General features: G+C 48.1%; 1 protein-coding gene across 23 annotated transcripts in view; it reads right to left on the bottom strand.

The window, feature by feature from the left end:
- The window catches only part of LOC125739405 (calcium/calmodulin-dependent protein kinase type II subunit gamma), a 72,937-nt gene that overhangs the window by 6,028 nt on the left and 47,667 nt on the right, over positions 1–19,242 (bottom strand). Inside the window, exons 10-20 of one of the 23 annotated variants that reach the window (XM_049009492.1) lie at positions 18,276–18,398; positions 18,097–18,180; positions 16,662–16,704; positions 16,219–16,281; positions 14,050–14,090; positions 12,561–12,593; positions 10,615–10,704; positions 9,039–9,083; positions 8,656–8,710; positions 7,092–7,199; positions 4,933–5,058 (exon numbers count right to left, since the gene is read on the bottom strand). In XM_049009492.1, the coding sequence (XP_048865449.1) occupies positions 4,933–5,058; positions 7,092–7,199; positions 8,656–8,710; positions 9,039–9,083; positions 10,615–10,704; positions 12,561–12,593; positions 14,050–14,090; positions 16,219–16,281; positions 16,662–16,704; positions 18,097–18,180; positions 18,276–18,398 (811 nt within the window). The remainder of the gene's footprint in view (positions 1–4,932; positions 5,059–7,091; positions 7,200–8,655; positions 8,711–9,038; positions 9,084–10,614; positions 10,705–12,560; positions 12,594–14,049; positions 14,091–16,218; positions 16,282–16,661; positions 16,705–18,096; positions 18,181–18,275; positions 18,399–19,242) is intronic. The other 22 variants (XM_049009493.1, XM_049009501.1, XM_049009498.1 and 19 more) reach the window with 22 other exon arrangements.

Below are 19,242 nucleotides of genomic sequence, written 5' to 3'. Positions count from 1 at the left end.
TATATTACACTGCCACGGCCCCCACTTTGTCCAAAAAAAACCAAAGCACACGAATATTCACCACATATTCAGAGTCATGGCCAAAACTTTTGAAAATGACACTGAAAATGGTACTGGTTTTCACAAAGTTTGCTGCTTCGGTGTTTGTAGATGTCTGTATGGTAAACTGAAGTATAATTACAAGCATTTGTCAAAGGCTTTTTTTGACAATTACATTAAGTTTATGCAAAGAGTCAATATTTGCAGTGTTGGCCCTTCTTTTTCAAGACCTCTGCAATTTACCCTGGCATGCTGTCGGTCAACTTATGGTCCAAATCCTGACTGATGGCAGCCCATTCTTGCATATTCAATGCTTGTTTGTGGGTTTTTGCTTGTCCACCCGCCTCTTGAGGACTGGCCACAAGTTCTCAATAGGATTAAATGTCTGTTTTGTTCCCTGAGCCACTTAGTTATCACTTTCGCCTTATGACACGGTGCTCCATCATGCTAGAAAAGGCCTTGTTTGTCACCAAGCTGTTCTTAGATGGTTGGGAGAAGTTACTCTGGGAGGATGTTTTGGTACCATTCTTTATTCATGGCTGCGTTCTTAGGCAAAAGCCCACTCCGTTGGCTGAGAAGCAGCCCCACACATGAATGGTCTCAGGATGCTTTACTGTTGGCGTGACATAGGACTGGTGGTAGTGCTCATCTTTTCTTCTCTGGAAAATCTTTTTTCTAGATGCCCCAAACTATTGGAAAGGGTATTCATCAGAGAATACGGCTTTACCCAAATCCTCAGAAGTCCTGTAAATTTTGCAGAAAACCATTGTCTCTGATGTTTTTCTTGGAGAGAAGTGGCTACTTTGATGCCCTTCTTGACACCAAGCCATCTTCCTAAAGTCTTTGCCTCACTATGCATGTAGATGCACTCACACCTGCTTGCTGCCATTCCTGAGCAAGCTCTGCACTGGTGGTCCCCCGATCCCCGATCCCACAGCTAAATCTACTTTAGGAGACGGTCCTTGCACTTGCTGGGCTATTTTGGGCGTCCTGAAGCCTTCTTCACAACAACTGAACTTCTCTCCTTGAAGTTCTTGATAAATGGTTGATTTATGTGCAATCTTACTAACAGCAATATCCTTGCTTGTGAAGCCCTTTTTGTACAGAGCAATGATGACTGCACACCTTCCTTGCAGGTAATCATGGTTCACAGAGGAAGAACAATGATTTCAATCACCACCCTCCTTATTAAGCATCCAGACTGTTAATCTAACTCAATCAGCATGACAGAGTGATCGCTGGCCTTGTCCTTGTCAACACTCTCACCCGTGTTAATGAGAGAATCACTGAAATGATGTCAGCAGGTCCTTTTGTGGCAGGGCTGAAATGCAGTGGAAATTGGGTGTTTTTTTTTGGGATTAAGTTCGTTTTCATAGCAAAGAGGGACTTCATCTGATCAGTCTTCATAACATTCATAACAAACTGCTTCATAAAAACTGAGACCTCAGACTTTGTGAAAATGAATATTTGTGTCATTCTCAAAACTTGTGGCCATGGCTGTACACATTTCAGCATTGGCCATGAAAGACAGAATAATGTGTTGCATCAAGTTACCAAAACTGTTGGTGTGTGATACCCAACACCACTGCTTCAGCAGTTTTTAAAATGAGTTTGTGTTTTTGTTGCTGTGCTTAATGTTAAATGTTATTTATAAACTTAGATTAAGAATCTCCGTCCAGTGGATCTACAGGCCTTGCTGATGAACCCGTAGGGTTCATCACTGATGGGCCTGCAATGGTTTATAATGCAAAAAACATAAAATTTTACCATCTGCCAAAGGAAACTAATTTAAATGTGACCCGTCGCCACGAAATGAGTCTTAAGTCGCACTGGTAGAATTTCACCCATAAGACTCATTCTTCCTTATACTACCAGGCATATAAAAACCTAGTTAAGGGCAGGTGCACATTATACTACTAACATGAGGAAGAATCAATGTTTTAATTGTGCGGGCATTTCAAAAATGTTTTCTTTCTTCAGTTAAAGCCTTATGATATTTTCTTTAAAGAGTCAACCAATCAATGTGTTTGAAGATGTTTCCCAAAACTGAAAATGACAGCCTGATCCTTTTTCACTACAGTGTACATTCCACCCCAAGCTAATTTTACCAGTTTGTTGAGTTTTGGAACCAGAATGAACAACACATTGGACTGTATGTACTGCAATGTAGCAAAAGAGATGCGCTGCCCCCACCCAGGCCGGTCAGATCACATCAGCCTGTTTCTAACGCCAACATATAAACCTCTCATCACTAGGACAAAGCCCATAGTACAGACGGACAGAGTCTGGCCTAAGGGAGCCATAGCTGAACTACAAGAGTGCTTTGACACCACAAATTAGGACCTGTTCATGGAAGAAGCCACTCTGGACAACCACATAAATTTAAATGCCTGTGCCTTCTCTGTGCTACCATACATTAATTCCTATATGGATAATGTTACTACCACCAAGAGCATATGCACATTCCCAAAGAGGAAACCTTGGATGAAAAGAGATGTTCAGAACCTCTTGACAGTACGTGACAATGCTTTCCATATGGGACGTCTATAAAACAGCAAGGTCCAATCTGAGAAAAAGCATCAGAGAAGCAAAGCCCCACTACAAAATGTGAATACAAGAGCACTTTAACAGCTCAGAAGCACTGCACAGGACAGCTGGCAGTTGTGTTCCATGTAATCCATTGCACTGTGCAATATGCTTTCATGGTCATTTCCTGCACTCTCAACTGAGGCTTTTCTCGTGTGCAATAATCCCTCCTATACTTTTATACTGTGTATTGTAATTTCTATGTTGTTATATTAAAATTTTTTTGATAAATATTCTTTAGCTTGTACAGTTTTTATTGAGGCTTCTATAGGAGGATCCAAATGTCATCTCATTGTAATTGTACATTGACAATAAAGATATCTTGTATTTGTAATATACGTAGGTTTTGCATTTCTCACAGCTGTACCAATTAACTCTACCACTGGGGCCGATTTGTGGTTCTTCTGAAAACTGTGATCAAATCCTGGAAAACCTTTGTGTAACCACACTGAATGGATAACACTTTTGGGTATATCAAGGTGAGCCAGGTGTCTCGTAACATGAACACTGTGCACCTTTCCAGTTAAAACAAACAATTAGCTGTTACTTGAAGTGCACAGTACTGGGCCAAACGACTCCTGAAGCTTATTTAAGCTCTAAACAGAAAGCAAACAAGTGGACTAACCGCAAATCCAGATGTTGCGTGACTATATTTACACATAAGCCCAAACTGATTTTAAATACATTTTATCGTAACATGGGGGGAACAACTGCGTGGCCCTATAAAGCTGCTTCGGACCAGAGTCCGCCAGTTACATACGACTAATATGGTCTGAAGGTAGATTTACCTTTACGAAAGTCAAAATTAATCAGAACAATTAAGGGGGATGGTTGGGAGGGTCGGTAAATTTTCAAAGGGGATAGTCTTCAGCACTTTATCCCATGGGGGGGTGGCATCCACACTCATCCCATAACAATTCGAGCCCTGCGTGTAGCTGGTCCTAAATGGAGGGAGAAGTAATAATACCTGACCCAGGCACACTGGTGCAACGACTGCACGGCCTTCACACTAGTAAAAGTCCAGCTGCCTTTCTACAAGCATGTCCACATACAGAAGATCTGTTATCTTTCAGATAAGCTTCATGCATGTTTGTCTTTGCTATCTCGACTACTTTGGAAGTCCAGATTTGTACTTTGGATCTCAAGAAGTTCCTTTTCGTCTCCGCACTGTCATCTAGCCATAACCCTAATACTGGTTAATTTTCATCTCGTATGTCTGTAAGACCTTTTTCCAGAATTCTGCAGGCTCTATTACTTACTTTTTGGCAAATTATAATCTGGTCATCCTGTTATGGATAACTAGTGGTCTGCACCTTGCAGTGCAGCCTCTGTATCATGTTCATGAAATCTTTTGCAGATAGTAGTCTCCGAGAAAGACACACCTGCCTCCTGAAAACTGTTTCTGATCTCTTGGACAGGCGTTTGAGGATTTTTTCTTTACCGTAGTGAGGTAAAGAATCAGCAATGGAGGTCTTCCTGGGCCTACCAGTTCCTTGGAGATTACTGAGCTCAGAAATGCAACTTTCTTCTTAGTGGTATTCCAGAGAGTTGATTTTGCTGATGCCACTAATGGATTTTTCTTGTTTTTCAGCTTCATAATAGGTTCCTTGACTTTCATTGGCATAACTCTCCTTCTCATGTTGAACAATGTCAACTACAGACTCCAAATGGCTGAAGCAAGTCTAGGTATCTTATGTCTGCACTAATGATGCACGGGACCCACGTGAGTTATCACAACCAGCTGTGAAGCCATATCTCCCAGACAATATGGTGCCCTGATATGAGGGGACTGTGTATAAAAAGTGTTGCAATTTCTATATGGCTTTAAAGTAAAGCCTGGAATATGCACTTTAATCATGTCTGAATTGTTTTATTTGAAATTTTAAACTGTGGAGAAGAGGTGTAAATCAATGAAAAATGTGCATGTACTGTGCAGGTACTGTAAATACTTAACTAACCCAGAAAGTAACCCAGAGTGATTTCATGGGAAGAGTGTAAGGTGAAACATCACCCGGTAATTCCAATTAAATACAGTTCCACCTGCTCCTCTGACAGGCACTCATTTGGGACCATCGGACATCCTATTAAAACAGTGGGTGCCAGCTGAATGTATGTCCAATATTGTTTGTGATTTCACATACACGAAAATTTGTCGTATGATGCGCACTCCAGTGATGCTTAAAATAAGCTGTACTCTTACTGTACTCAAAGATGAATAGAGATGCAAAATGGGATCAATTACAAGAAGATTCGCTCAACTGTCACTTGGCCTAGTGTGCAAATCCCTAGAAGCAGTGACAGACTTACACTGCTGTGTGCTGCTGCCCCCTAGGGGTGCAGCGGGGGGCAGTGGCTGAGCATGCTCTAGGTCGGGACAATGCTCCTGTCCTGAACTGTTCCAAGCAATACGTTTTACATCATGCAGCGGGCCAGCTGAAAGATATGACACACAGTGAGTAGACACACAAAAGTCAACAAAAAGACACCTCACACTACAACAGGGAAACAAATATACAAAATAATATAAAATATGAACGTATGTTAATAAAGAAACATGAATTAGAGCATGAGAGAGAGACCACTAAAGAGTGAGACACCAGTATCATATTGATCTGTTTCAGCAGATATTCACGTGCAAATAGACTGGACTTTGACAGCTGGTCACACAGTACACAGGAGAGGGGAGTGCAGCGGGCGACAGAGCAAAGTGACATAACCAAAGACAGACATGTTGGTGAATTCTCTCTACAAAGTAACCAGCAGAGGGCAGCAGTTAGAAGCAAAAGAAGCTTTGGGAATAGGCAGAGCAATGCCAAAAGCATGGGAAACGCTCGCTTTGGTGGCTCTGAGGGATGGCGGATGTCTCCACCAGGGGTCCATGGGTGAAGTTTGTAGGTTCTCCCTGTTGTCCTGGGCTTTCCTCCAGGTACTCCGGTTTCCCCCCAGCAGTCCAAAAACATGCTGAGGAGTTGCCAAATTGCCCGTAGGTGTATATGTACAAATGAATGGTGTGTGAGTGTGCCCTGCGATGGGCGGGTGTGTCCCATCCTGGGTTGTTCCCTGCCATGTGCCCGTAGCCTGCAGGATAGGCTCTGGACCCCCTGCGATCCTGAATTGGACAAGCAGTTTCAGAAAATGAATGTGTGGATGGATGATTGCTCTGGCAGCAGAGAAATCTCCTGCATTCCTAAGAACTCATCCTGGCCACCTTGCCCACTGTCAGGGACACATGACGGTATCAGATGCTTAGATGTATGCATCTTGCCGCTGAAAATTAGAAACACACTCCCAGGGATTAGGGAGAGAGGCAGATGTGGAACTCTCCACAGCACATCAGCAGCAGCTACGGTATATCCCTGGCCCAGCATGTGCTACTACTCATAAGGGCTGGGGCTGGGGCATTTCCAAAGGGTGTTTGTCGGGGGTGGGGGGTTACAGGTGCTCATCTGAAGGAGGACATGAGCATAAGACAATTTATTCTAATGAGTGAAACTGGAAGACTGGGCTGTCACAAGGATGTGTGCTGCCCATGGTAACCTTACGAAAGAGATGAATTGTGTTGAAGAAATGCGATGCATGTCACCTGCCATTTTGGGTATGGATGCCGACTGCCATCCAGTACATGTCACATGCTGTCCCCCACAACAGAAGGGGTCTCCATAGTCATGTGCAACACAGTGTAATAACGGGGGACACATTACGATTAGGGACTAGAAGGGGACAGACATATTGATACGTTCACCACTGGCAGCAAGGCAGCCAGAGTAAGCCTTTGACATCTGAGGAGAGACAAAGATCCATATATGGATGCCATGGAAACCAAGAGGAGAAAGGAACGTCAAAGGTCAAAAGAACAAGACCGCCGCTTAACAGTTCGCAGGTAAAGTCTATAGAATTTGAGAATCCTAGATGGGTCAGTAACTGAATGCAAGGAAAGCGGGCAGGTACCAAATTCATGTGCAGGAGAAGTGGGAGAACAGACAGGCATTAAGGTGCTAGAGCTACTGTGGCTTTATGCAGTGTGCATGTATTTGTTTGTTCCAAACAGGGAAGGCACCAGTTTGTCAGTAGAGATCAAATGCTGTAGAGCAACTCCGGGCCAATAAGGGATAAGGGGAGAACATTCCAGTTCAGGCCAGTCAAATGAGAGAGGTGGTCTCCCAGTGTCAGTGGGAGACGATGTAAGTGAGGCCCTCAACCAAACGAGATGAGCCGATGGCTGGTGAGCTGGTGGTGGGGGTAGGACGTGGGGGGCAGTCCAAGTCTCACAATGAGATGAAAAGAGTGGAGGAGGAGGAAGAGATCCAGAGGCTTTTGCAGGTAGCCATCTACAGTGGGAGGAGTCAGAAGGGGCAGGGACCCCACAAGAAGATCCACTGGCTGCAGATCTACACTACAAGCAGAAGATTATGGTGGACATGGGGGTCTAGTAAGAAGTGGGGGGTAGAGGGGGTTGTCAGACTTACTGGCTGGCAGACAGTGGTGGGGGTCCGCCTGTGCGGCAGGCTCCTCACTGCCGCTGCACTGGCTCGCCACTGCGCTGTCACTGCTGGCAGCACTGGCCAGTCCAGCTGCTGTGGGGCCCCGTCCAAAGAGAAATAGAGTGGCGCTGAAACTCACAGCAGACACCCTGGCCAGGCCAAGAGGCCCTCCCTCTGTATTGTCTCCTCCTCCTCCTCCTCCTCCTCCTCCTCCAGGAGAACTAAAGACTCGAACCACTCAGTAGACTGCACCCCCACACCCAGTTCATAACTACCAGCTATAACCACTGCGTAAGTCTGTGCGTGTGCATCAATTCTGGAAAGCAGCCTCCTCCCTCACTGCTGTACCACAGAAACAAACCTGCTGGGGTGGGTCTCAGTGACCTTCCCACAACAGTCAGACTGCTGCTGGGATATGACAGGGGCCTTTGTCCCACAGACAGAAATTACATCGCACAACCAATAGATGATAAAACTCTGTCCCTATCGTGTATGCTACTAAAACACTTTAATTTAGTGACATTTACAGGCACCTGTTCAAGAAACCATTAACTAGGGCCCGTGTGTATGCAGGTTGTTGGGATAACTTCGGTCAAACCCAGGTGTGTGGACTCTTCAGCCAATCAGTCCTCTAATTAGTAATCAAATCAGGAAATTTCAGCAAAAACCTGCACACACAGTGGCCCGTTCTGGATAAGATGCCCCTGAACTAGAGAGATAAACAAGGAAGTGGATCTTTAGATGGCAGTAAAGGCTACATAATGGGCGCCAAAGGACTTAATGCTCCTTAGAATTTTCCATTTACCAAGCTGCCACCGGAACATGTTAGGGAACCCAGGCTGTTGTGGTACAGCAAGCTGGAGGCAGTAGGTGTAGCGGCAGCACGTGGAGCAGACAGGCCTGCTGCCGATGGATGCTTTAGCTCCACGGCTGCTTAGCGATCAGGCACGAGATTTGGCCGTGTGAGGTCACGCACCACACACCGCTGTCATCTCCATCCTCACACAGTCCTCCATGTCTGTTTGCATCTTAATGCGCCATGTCAGGTTGTTTAGTGCAGACAGAGTACCGCCTCATCCTAATGGCACATGTCACTGGTGCTGATCATCATTTCGGCAGCGGATGCAACATCTGCACCTGCTTCACAAAAACCCAGACAAATGTGGTCCAGGCCATCACAGCCCCAGCTCAAACACTGACATGAGAACTGTACAAGTCGCTTATCACACACATACCCTGTACAAACTCCTTGCATAGACAGAGCAATGCGCTATAATAAACTATTACTCACATGGGACAGTTACCAAACAAACACTACCCCTGCTGATTCCTGCTCCTGTTTAGTACTAAAGTGTGCTCACTTTGAGTGCTCAGACCGAAACAATGGCTAAAATGGACCAGCAACTCCATTAAGAACCAGTAACGGAATCAGAACTTCTTTCATAGACCGCATTTCTGCCTGTGCTCATTAACATGCATGTTTTAAAAAAATGCATTGACTTTGATTGGCCGATCAGCTTGTGATGAAGTTACAAAGCCTGATGTGTACCTTTCCTACCTTTCATATCCTCCTCTTCTGTGGTATTGTAGCTCTCTGTGGAACCCTGAGGAAAGAGAATGGGAGAGTCAGAGGAGGCCATCTGCTGGGCAAGCCAGCTAACATGCCCTCAATTCCAGATGTGAACCAGCTGCTTTTCACGTGGGGAGGGCATTCTGAAACCCCACTGGCACACGCTGACAGCTGCCCCTCAAGCGTCAAGTGGCGAGGGGCTCTGGAGATCAGGGCAAGACAGTAGGACACCACACTCTGCGAGGGCAGCTCAGCTGGCTGAGAGGTTACCAGCAACAGCGCCCCAATGCTGGACTAATTTCTCATGATGAGGGGATGTTTAGGGAGTGGTGGGGCCGAGCAGGGAGGGGGCGGGAGCTCACCTTGACGCCATCAGCTGGGTTGTGCACAACAGTGGTCTGTGGTTCCTATGGGAAGCAGGAGAGAGTTTAACATGCGGGAGCAGATGGGCGGGACATGGGGTGGAGGGGATATGATGGACCGGGGGGAGAAGACACAGAAAATCCCACCCCCATTCCCAACACAGACAGACTGCTTTGCTTAAGAACCTGCACTACAGAAACAAGGAAGTGCCCAGCCAGTGTGTGGGGGTGGGGGTGGGGGTGTGTGTCATCAGAGGTGGAGTGATGTAGCGAGGTCTGTGTGACAGCTTCCATATTAAGGGGGGCTTAGAAAAGCTTTTTCAGCTTAGAAAAGTATGGCAGTCGATCACCCACGATGTCTCAACCATTCCCCAGCCTCAGACAAGAACACATGCAAACAGGATGCTGTTCCTGCAAAACATCAAAAAGACAATGGCAGACACAAAGATGCAGACCCTCACCCTCACAGGAAAGTCACCCGCGATCCTTTTGGAAGAGTTTCCAAGTAGCATTCTGATTTAAAAGCCACGAATCAAGGCCAAGAGCTCAATCTCATCTGTTTTTTTTTTTTTAAACCTTGCAGGGCTTGTGTCAGGTATTCGGGATATTCTGAGAATGCAGATCCATTAAAGATTACAGACAGCCCTGTGAGTGGCCCAGAGCTGAGAAACCACGCTAACACTAACTGCACTGTCCAGGGAGGAGCAAGTTATAGATAGGGTTCTGGGCTCCTCTCCTTGCTTCCAATACATGTTATCTGCTGGCTGTCCTGAGGTCGCTTGCCCATTGTAGGATGGAGGATGATGCTGAGCTATGATTTTATCCCCCTGATGGCGCCCCAGGAAACTCTCTCGGGATTTAGAGCAGGTCACCTGACCACGGAAAAAGGTGACAGGAACCCTGAGTGATCCATCAGGGACCGTGTCTCCCCTGTGCTAGGGGGGCGTGGCCTCCCTACACTCGGGGGAGGGTGCATCCTTCCCACACGTTCTGTTCCTGGATAATTTTGGCTCCTTTTTTCATCACTATTGTTGATAATGCGAGCTCGTACTTATCTTACTTCTCCCCATAGCTTGATGTGTCACCCAGAGGATTTCCCAGCATGCATCACAATCCGAACCACTGGGCAGTCGTAATCAAACCCTAGCTAATGCTTGAAGGCTTATCCAGGAGTGGGATAAGCATGACTCTTCTGGGATGCTCGTTATACTTTGGTATAACCTGCATGTTTATTTCATCCAATCACTCAGAAATCGCGGCTGCCTGCTGCCCAGTTTGCATTTGAGTCTGCTACCTGTCTGCCTGCCCTCCTGCCCCTCTGCCATCCCGGTAAACACAGGAGCCAAATGCAAGTCACAGGATACAGAGCAAGTGGTTAGTTTCAGTGGTTAGTGTCTGTCACATCAGTGACCTTGTCAACATCACATTTACAACATGGTGGCGGAGTAGACAGCTGAGAACGAGTGGGGTGTGGGGTGGGTTAATCCAGAGACAAACTGAACACAAAGAAAGAAACTATGACAATGTCAATCAAAACAAAAGGCCAATGAGAAAAAAACAAGTTTAGATGAGATACCATCAGTGTGGAGGATGAGATGCTGCTGTCTTTGGTGCTGCTGCTGCTGCTGCTGCTGACTACACTGTTTTTACTGTCGTTTGTCTGTGGCTGAGGTAAGAATAAAAACAAAAACACACAGTGATTTCCTTGGTTAGTATACAGCGGCTATCCCCCCCCCACCCACGCCCCATCCCCCCAGGACCAGCACCCTGCCCTGGGTCCTTACGGGATCCTCTTCTGCAGCCAACAGCCACTCTGCTTCTCTGATTCCGATTTTACCTAAACACCTCACTCCCTGATAACACTTCAGCCCATGTGTAGGCTGGAGACTCTATTTCTAGAGTATAGTGTGGCAATGAAAAGGCACAGCTTCTGAAAGAACGAGCACCATGCCCTCCTTCACTCACGCCTGAGCACATCTGGGGCGAGTCTCAGCGTGTCTGCCTAAGGTCCTCCTGCACGTCCCGTCTTATTCGTTTGTATATTTTTACTGACTGTAAATAGAGTAGCCGAACTGGTAAAATACGTGCAGAAACAAGAAATCCTACAGACATAGCAGGATCACTGAAATGCTCCCTGGTACTGGAACAAGCACAGGAAATACCTGCCAGCCATGCACCACACAGGCTGTGCTACCTGGTGCCCACAACTCAGAATAACTGAATATGCTCAGGTTAATCTCTCAGCCAAATATACAATGGCTACCTCTCATTGGCTGAAGAAGTCATGTGGGCAGGCTCCCCAGGTAGACTGACGGCAAGCATTGTCAGCAGACTGTGTATGCAGTGAATAGAAGTTGTATAGAAGGAAGGGCTGTTTTTTTTCCCCAAGAGGCTTTTTCTTTCCTCCTCTTTGCCCTCAAGGATTTGTTTGATTAAGGTTGTAGCTCAGATACTTTGCCAGGGTTGAGATTCTAGAGAATTCAAAAAAAGGCTCAGCCAATGGTCAAGCACGCAGACTAAGGAATCCTATTTTGGAACCCAGTGACTCTAACTTGTTTTTAGCAGACAGCACTTGCCCTCCTGCACCACCTGCAGCACTTCGCTCGCCTCTCACTGCAGGAAGGGCGCAGATAATTAGCCGAGGGAACTTGCAGAACAGCTCCTTGAGAAAATTCCACTGCAGCACCTTGACTGACTCCTCTGAGGAGCCCCTCGGAGCTTCTAGCCCTCGCATGGTGTGGAAGGGGGGAGATCACGGACTGCAGCCACGGCCCATCACGCTAGGGGTGGGGGACGATGATGGCGGGGAGGGGGTGGGTTACTCAAGGAGAGGTTCCTGCATCTTGCCAGTGACATGCGGTACTGTTAGTGTGAGGTCAGGCAGAGTCCATACGTGAGGAGTAATTTCAGGGGGAGTCATGGAAAGCAGAATATAGTGTCTTCTGGACCCTGCCTATCCAGTGCCTTGATATTGAAGCGGCTTGCAAGCAGGGCTAGAGTCATGTAGCAGGGGCTACAAAGTGGGGCTCTGTGGGGGCTACGCAACGGGAGCTACCCAGTGACATAGTGAGGACTATGTGATAAGGCTCTGTGGTGAGAGCTGTGCAGTGATGTACAAGAGGCAATGAAGTAGGGGTTATGCAGTGACATAGAGTCAGGGTCTGGGGCGGGGGGGGGGGGGGGGTTGCTGCAGGGGCATGGGAAGCAGCATAAGCAGACACACGCATGGGATGGCTTAGCCTAGCAGTCGCTGATGATGTGATACTGCATAGAAGTGCAGAACGCAGAGAGACAGAGACGCCAGGTGGGGACAGCATGTGGGAGGGCTGGGCTGTGTATCTGTGCTTAAGTGTGGTGGTGATGATGATGATGATGATGATGATGATGAATACAAAGACGCTGAGACACAGCACTGGTGGGTATGTGTTTGACGGGTTTGAGAAAGCTGATGAGATTCCAAACAAGACAGACCCACAACCTTTTTCATCTCACCGAAGGGGAGCGACAGCAAACAGATCTCACCATTAAATAAACACTGGAGCTGGATTTCCGTTTCTGAACACATCGAGACGGGGAGGAAGAAGGAACAGAAATCATACGAGAAACAAAAGAAAGTGACAAGGAAGAGAGCAGAGAGAACAGAGCTGGCAGTTAGAAGGTCCAACAAGGAGAGAGAGAAACAAAGGCTGCAGCAAGGGGGAGGGGACACAGGGAGCACAGAGCTGTGTAGGTGGTTCACTGAATATCAAACAAGCCATCTTCTCATCCTTGGAAGCAGAGAATAGCTATACAATAAGGTGACCGTCGCCCCTGGCCAACTGAGCACTCTCACCTACCTAACCACTGAAGTTCTCACCATACAGACACTGACACCTTACTAGTGTATCCAGCATGGTGTTTATTTTTAGCCATGCCTAACTTAGAGTGAAAAGCTCACTGAGGTGCATTATGGGCAGTATTTCAGCCTGCATCAGCCGTGTCGTTCTATCTGTGTTCGAGATACCGAATGAGATTATCCCCTTTCAGCACTTAGCTGAAAGCGCTGGCATGGGGAGAGAACTATTGCTAATAATTCAAATAAACTCGGTCAAAGCCATTTGTTACTGCCGAGCCTGGGGCCTGAAGCTTAACGGTTAATTGGGGGGGGGGATCTGGTGGTGTCAGGGCCGGGACAATTCACAAACAGTTCCATGTCATGAATGAGCGACCCTGAGAAATTGCAGACTTATCTAGGAACCTGGAGCAATTGAGGCTGAAGCTGATGTGGTGACCATGTAGCAGGAACACATAAATATGACCTCGATGCCACATTCCGCATATCGAAATACAAAAATTGCCGGGTGAAAATATCATAAGCATCAGCTACAGTCAAATTAATGTCACTGATCTAAGTGTAGCTTTCTCAGACAAATAGGAAGCAGCACTGCACTCAGAAATTCCAGTTCAAGGGGGGTGGCGTGTGGCTCAGTGGGTAAGTCTGATTGGAAGGTTGCTGGTTTGAGTCCCATTCTTGGTAGAACAGGCACATCTCCCTTGGGCACTTGAGCCAGGCTTTAAGCCCCCCTCCCCCCCCCCCAAAAATGCTCCAGGGGTGCTGGATAAATGACCCTGACCCTGCATAAGTACCACAAGGTTCACTCTCAACTGTATTTGTGTGTGTGTTGGGGAGGGCATGCAAAGACTAGCATTCCAATGTATCAATGAATTTCAAGAACAAGTTTGTGCAGCAGCATGGATCAGTCATGCCCTACGGACTGTGAGGAACATCTCCACACCTGGGACATGACATGACATGAACCCAGACGACAAATGTAAGCATGTAACTCTGCAAGAACGGGTCTCTGTCACTGTTCTGCATAGCTGGGCCAGGAAAGCATCTCTAAGCTGGACCAGCCGCCTTCCCCAGCAAAAGTTTAGGCACGAGCGACATCCTAGAAAAGTTCAAAGCCATTCAGTGGATGAAACACCAGGCAGAAACTGAGTGTGAGAGAGATGTTTATGAAATCCTTACCTTTACGCCATCTGTTTTTTTGTTTAGCAAACTTTTGCACGCTACAAGAGAGGACGACATAGAGAATAGTCAGGATGGTCATTGGCTTCCATGGTACTTAACACACATCATTCCCAAATGCGCTCAGCTGGCTCCCAGCAGGTCACCTCCAAAAAGACGCTTCCCATTTCCCAGAAACACAGATTGTCCCTGACATGCGAATGGATTCCGTTCCAACAGACACGTCGTGTGCACATACGTCGGAACAGGATGACTGAATTGACTTTTAGGTGCGAGAATGACATACGTGTCATTTTATACAGCATGCAGCATACACCGGGTGTATAGCCACCCGAAATATATTTTTACGTACATTTACCTTTAAAAAAATACAGAAAAAAACTTTTGTCATTTATTCGAGTCGTAGGTGTTGCACAGGTTGTTGGGAACAGTCTATAGAGGCTTCATTACTCTAAAGCAGCCTCTCATTCATCGACAGCAACTCCTGCCAAGGATTTTGGTAACATCAAAAGCTCCTCTGCCTTGGTCCAACATCAGGCTGAAATCAGCATAACTCAGCCCGTCCGAAGCTGCCTCTTGCTCATGAGCTCAGACGAGGCTGAGAATTGTCCTCTGTAACTCACTCTTCATGCCATGCGATCCCCAAACCACAACTAACAGCAGCAAGCAATTTCATCTCAATCCAGGTCATACTATTGCCACACAGCTGACACACAAACATACACACTGCTAGTCACGGTTGAACAGACAACATGTGCCGACATTCCAATTCCATCACAAAGCCCCTTACCTTACATTTAAAAGGGAAGGATGACAAAAAAAAAAAGATGGATTAAAAAAGCTGACTGACTTCAGAAAAAATATGGCAGACCAAAATGCTTCTCAAGCCCTAGAGTGCTGTACAGATCTACAGGCACACATGCAAGTTCCACACTGAGCTACAGTTCAGCATCAGCCCCACCCAGGAGGACGCCCAAGGTTCCAGATAACGTGGACACGTAAACAGCGCCTTACTCCACGCCTCGTGGCCTAAGAGCCTTACCTACCCAGGCTGCAGAGGCAACTCTGGTCAGAGCGGTCCGGGGTCTGTCAGCCGTTTGTGCAGGAATAGGAAAATGACACAGTGCTCACCTGGCACGGGCAGCTCTGCGTCACTGTGTCATGCATCCAGGAACTAGCACTTCTCATCTCAGCGCCACTACAGCCTACGTGTAATGCTCGCCTGATTTCACATGTAGGGATGTGTTAGGATTGTCAAAAATGAGCTGATTGAGAGACCAGCAGGAACATTAAGCTTACAAACGGGCCTCTGAGGAAGGAGGAGGCGCCAGTGTCAAGCCTGAATGATGAATTGCAGAGAGCAGCTCAGGATTCTGCTGCCCTTCTCTGGCAAGAGAAACCCTGCCGAATATCTGAAGCGTGTCCATATCCCTGTGTGTGGCTTCACACAGGAGTTTTTGTGGAGTTTATGTTCTACGAATCCAGACCATTCACACCAAGACCCTAGATGGCCCATTTCAGCCTTGCAGAGAGCGCACCCTAGGGGCCCCTCCTCATGCCACTGATGACACTGCAGATGAGCTCAGTCCCTACATAGGAGCCCGATATTTACTCCATCATGCAGGCTGACTGCATGCTGGGCTCTGGGTGTCCCATGAACGGTGCACTGCCCATAAGGTTCATTATAAAAAAAAAGTTTTTCTGGATTTTTCCAATAAAATGGTGGAAATCCTCAAAAGTCATTAAAAAGAATAAGAAATTGTCGGTATAACAATAAAAAGCAGTGAATGCAGCTTCCTGCTTTGTGCACCTCTGCCATCCTATGGGGGGTTGTCCTGTATTGTAACGCATCGTGTAGCGAGAGATGCAGGTGGGGACACCAGTCTTGCTGTCATCCAACAGCCAGCTACACACAAAGTAAAGCAGAGGGTGTGGCCCTGATGAGAGGCGGCCCCCCCCTCGCCAGGCCTCTGGGCTACACTTACGGATCAACGGTACAAGCACCTAAGTTGGTGAGGGTTAGAGTCTGATGAAGGAAGAGCACATCCATGCTGGTGCATGCTAAGCCACTGGGTGGTCATGCGAGCTGGGCGGAGCTAGGGTGGAGGAGGGCGGGGCCCCGGCCTGCCTTGCACCAATGCCCCTCCTCCAGACCCTCAACTGACATACCTTCCTGTGCCAGCGTGGCAGTGCTGGTGGTGGCGGCAGGGCTGGTCTGCTGCCGGCCCAGTCCTGGACAGACAGGTGTTCAGTTGGGAGGGCAAAAAAAAAAAATTTAAATACCCATCGACCGCTGCCATGACGGCAAAGCCGGGGCAGGCGAGGGGGCAGGACCGCACCCTAAACACGTCTTTCCCACACTCACCTCCATCAGCACCTGACTCACTCATATGCAAAAATGGCATCTCGGAAAAGGACTAGCGCAGGCCAGCACCCCCTTTTGATTGCTGAGCACAAGCGCAGGTCCAGAAGCCATAAGAGCCTAACAAGTACCTTTCATAGAATCACACCATCTGGAACCAGAAAGTGTGCCTGGGAAGTGTAACTGGACAGTGTGGCCGTGCTCTGCTCTGAGGAGGCACATAAGCATCAGCCCGGCGCCTCTTACTCACCTGAGAAGTTCCTGGATACCAGCATGGTGGTGAGGATGGCGCCCTGTCACACAGAGTGAGAGAAAGAGAGAGACAGGCAGAAAGGGTTAGGGTTAGACAGGGTGGGGGGGACACTGGCAAGGATGCAGCATGGGCATTGTGAGAGCAGCAGAGCAGAGTATAGCCCCCCCAGGACCGAATCACGGTCCTGTGAGGCCACTGGGCAACTGGGGGACATGACATACCATGTAACTGGTCTGGAGACTTGTAACATATATGCTGGGTGACTTGGGGGGCAGTTAGTTAACTATGTAATTGTATGAAAAAAGGGCCTTAGGGGCCCTGATGGTCAGCTTGTGCTTTATGTCGGAGCCCTTGTGGTTAACTTGTGCTGTACATGTCAAGATGCCTTGGGACCCTTGATATGGGCTGGGGTGGCCTGATGGTGCTTAACTTGTGCTGATGGCCATTCAGACATCTCAGCGTATTTACAGAGTCCCTTTGCCATTTCCCCGATAGTGACATTTATGGGAATGCATCCATCAACTGCTCTAAAACGTCACGGTGAAACACGGCAGAAATCAGTAATATCTGATGTCACATCCATTACAGAGGTATTCATGTTTCACCTGCAGGAAGTTAAGGGATGGGGGCCGACGGGGTGCTCTGAGGGACGGGGGGCCGGCTGGATACTCTGAGGGATGGGGGGCCGACGGGGTGCTCTGAGGGACGGGGGGCCGGCTGGATACTCTGAGGGATGGGGGGCCGACGGGGTGCTATGAGGGACGGGGGGCCGGCTGGATACTCTGAGGGATGGGGGGCCGACGGGGTGCTCTGAGGGACGGGGGGCCGGCTGGATACTCTGAGGGATGGGGGGCTGACGGGGTGCTCTGAGGGACGGGGGGCCGGCTGGATACTCTGAGGGATGGGGGGCTGACGGGGTGCTCTGAGGGACGGGGATGGTGGCTGACCCTGTAGGAGGAGGGTCACAGGCAGCCCAGAAGGGAGGGATGGGGGGCCGACGGGGTGCTCTGAGGGACGGGGGGCCGGCTGGATACTCTGAGGGATGGGGGGCCGACGGGGTGCTCTGAGGGACGGGGGGCCAGCTGGATACTCTGAGGGATGGGGGGCCGACGGGGTGCTATGAGGGACGGGGCTGGGTAAGCAGGGTGCTCAGAGGATGCTGTGTAGCTCAGATACACTCACGAGGAAGACATGAACCATTTAATGAACCAGGAGCAGCTAGTTTAGGTAAAAATGGCCAAGAGATGTAGCAGGGGGACACATGCACACACAGGCAGACAATGAGACACACACACAGCGAATGTGATCGGTAGGGAGGGCTAGGGTATGAAGTAGGACAAAAGGCATCTGGCCCATTTTCATTGAATGAGATGCTTTTCTCAGATGAAGGGCCAGGAGAGAGGCGGACACAAGGCCTCCAACAGCACAGTACCTTCAACTTCCTCCGGGCATTAAACTTCCGCAGACATTCCACGGTCTCTTGGCGGTGCATCATGGAGGCCACTGTCGAGCGTTGCTTCAATGCAGAGGAACACAGTGTGTTAGAAAGATGGTTATCTAGATTATGGCTGTCCAGGACCCCAAGAAGAAGCATTTCTGAGGGATACTCACACAGACCCATGGGTGCTTCAGGGCTTGGTCCGCAGTGATCCTCTTGGCCGGGTTGATGGTCAGCATCTGGTTGATGAGGTTCTTTGCCTCAGGTGTGACTGTATCCCACTCGGGAGATGGGAACTGACAAGCCAAGAGATAAAGAAGCAAGTGACTTCATGCAGCCCTTCTAGAATACTCAAGCAGACTTTGAAAATGCTTTTGAGATGCCTCCATGACGGCCTGGTCCAGAGACGCTGTCTTTACCCCAACAACCCAAAAAAGGAGCATTTCAGACCTGCAACCGATCAGCTGAGGAGTGCACACAAGCTGGGAAGGACCTGTCACTAGAAACGGGGTATTAACAAGTACACGCACTCATGCAGGCAGGCAGGCAGGCAGGCAGGCAGGCAGGCAGGCACACACAGACACTCATATTCAGACACATACATACATACATACATGTGACATATTCATATCTTTGTGGGGATTGCAATTCATTCCTGTGGGAAAAAACCTTGATCCATCAAAGACCACCTTAACCCCTACCCAGCCATAACCTTAACCATAACTAATCAAATAAAATACATTTTTAGCTTTTTGATTGCATTCATATATTAGAGGTTATCCTTGTAGGGACTAAAAGGTAAAAAGTTACAGGTTTTTATCATATTGTAGGGAAATCTGGTCCCCACAATGTAATAATAATAAAAAAAACACAGGCAAGCACACACACTCATACACTCTCTCTCTCTCTCTCTCTCTCACACACACACACACACACACACACACACACACTTATACACACACTCTCTCTCTCTCACACACACACACACACACACACACACACACACATACATGCCAAAACAACACGCACACCGCCTGCCAGCTCAGATGGTGACAGACGGCTTCTGCAGGAAATATTTTTTTTATCTGCTCTTTGGCTGGAACAACCGGGGGGGTGGGGGCTGTTACAGAGCACCGTCAC

Source organism: Brienomyrus brachyistius, chromosome 3 (assembly GCF_023856365.1).
Source record: "Brienomyrus brachyistius isolate T26 chromosome 3, BBRACH_0.4, whole genome shotgun sequence".
Classification (NCBI taxonomy): Eukaryota; Metazoa; Chordata; class Actinopteri; order Osteoglossiformes; family Mormyridae; genus Brienomyrus; species Brienomyrus brachyistius.
The sequence above is the reverse complement of the archived record's forward strand: the minus strand, read 5'-3'. Positions and strand labels throughout refer to the sequence as shown.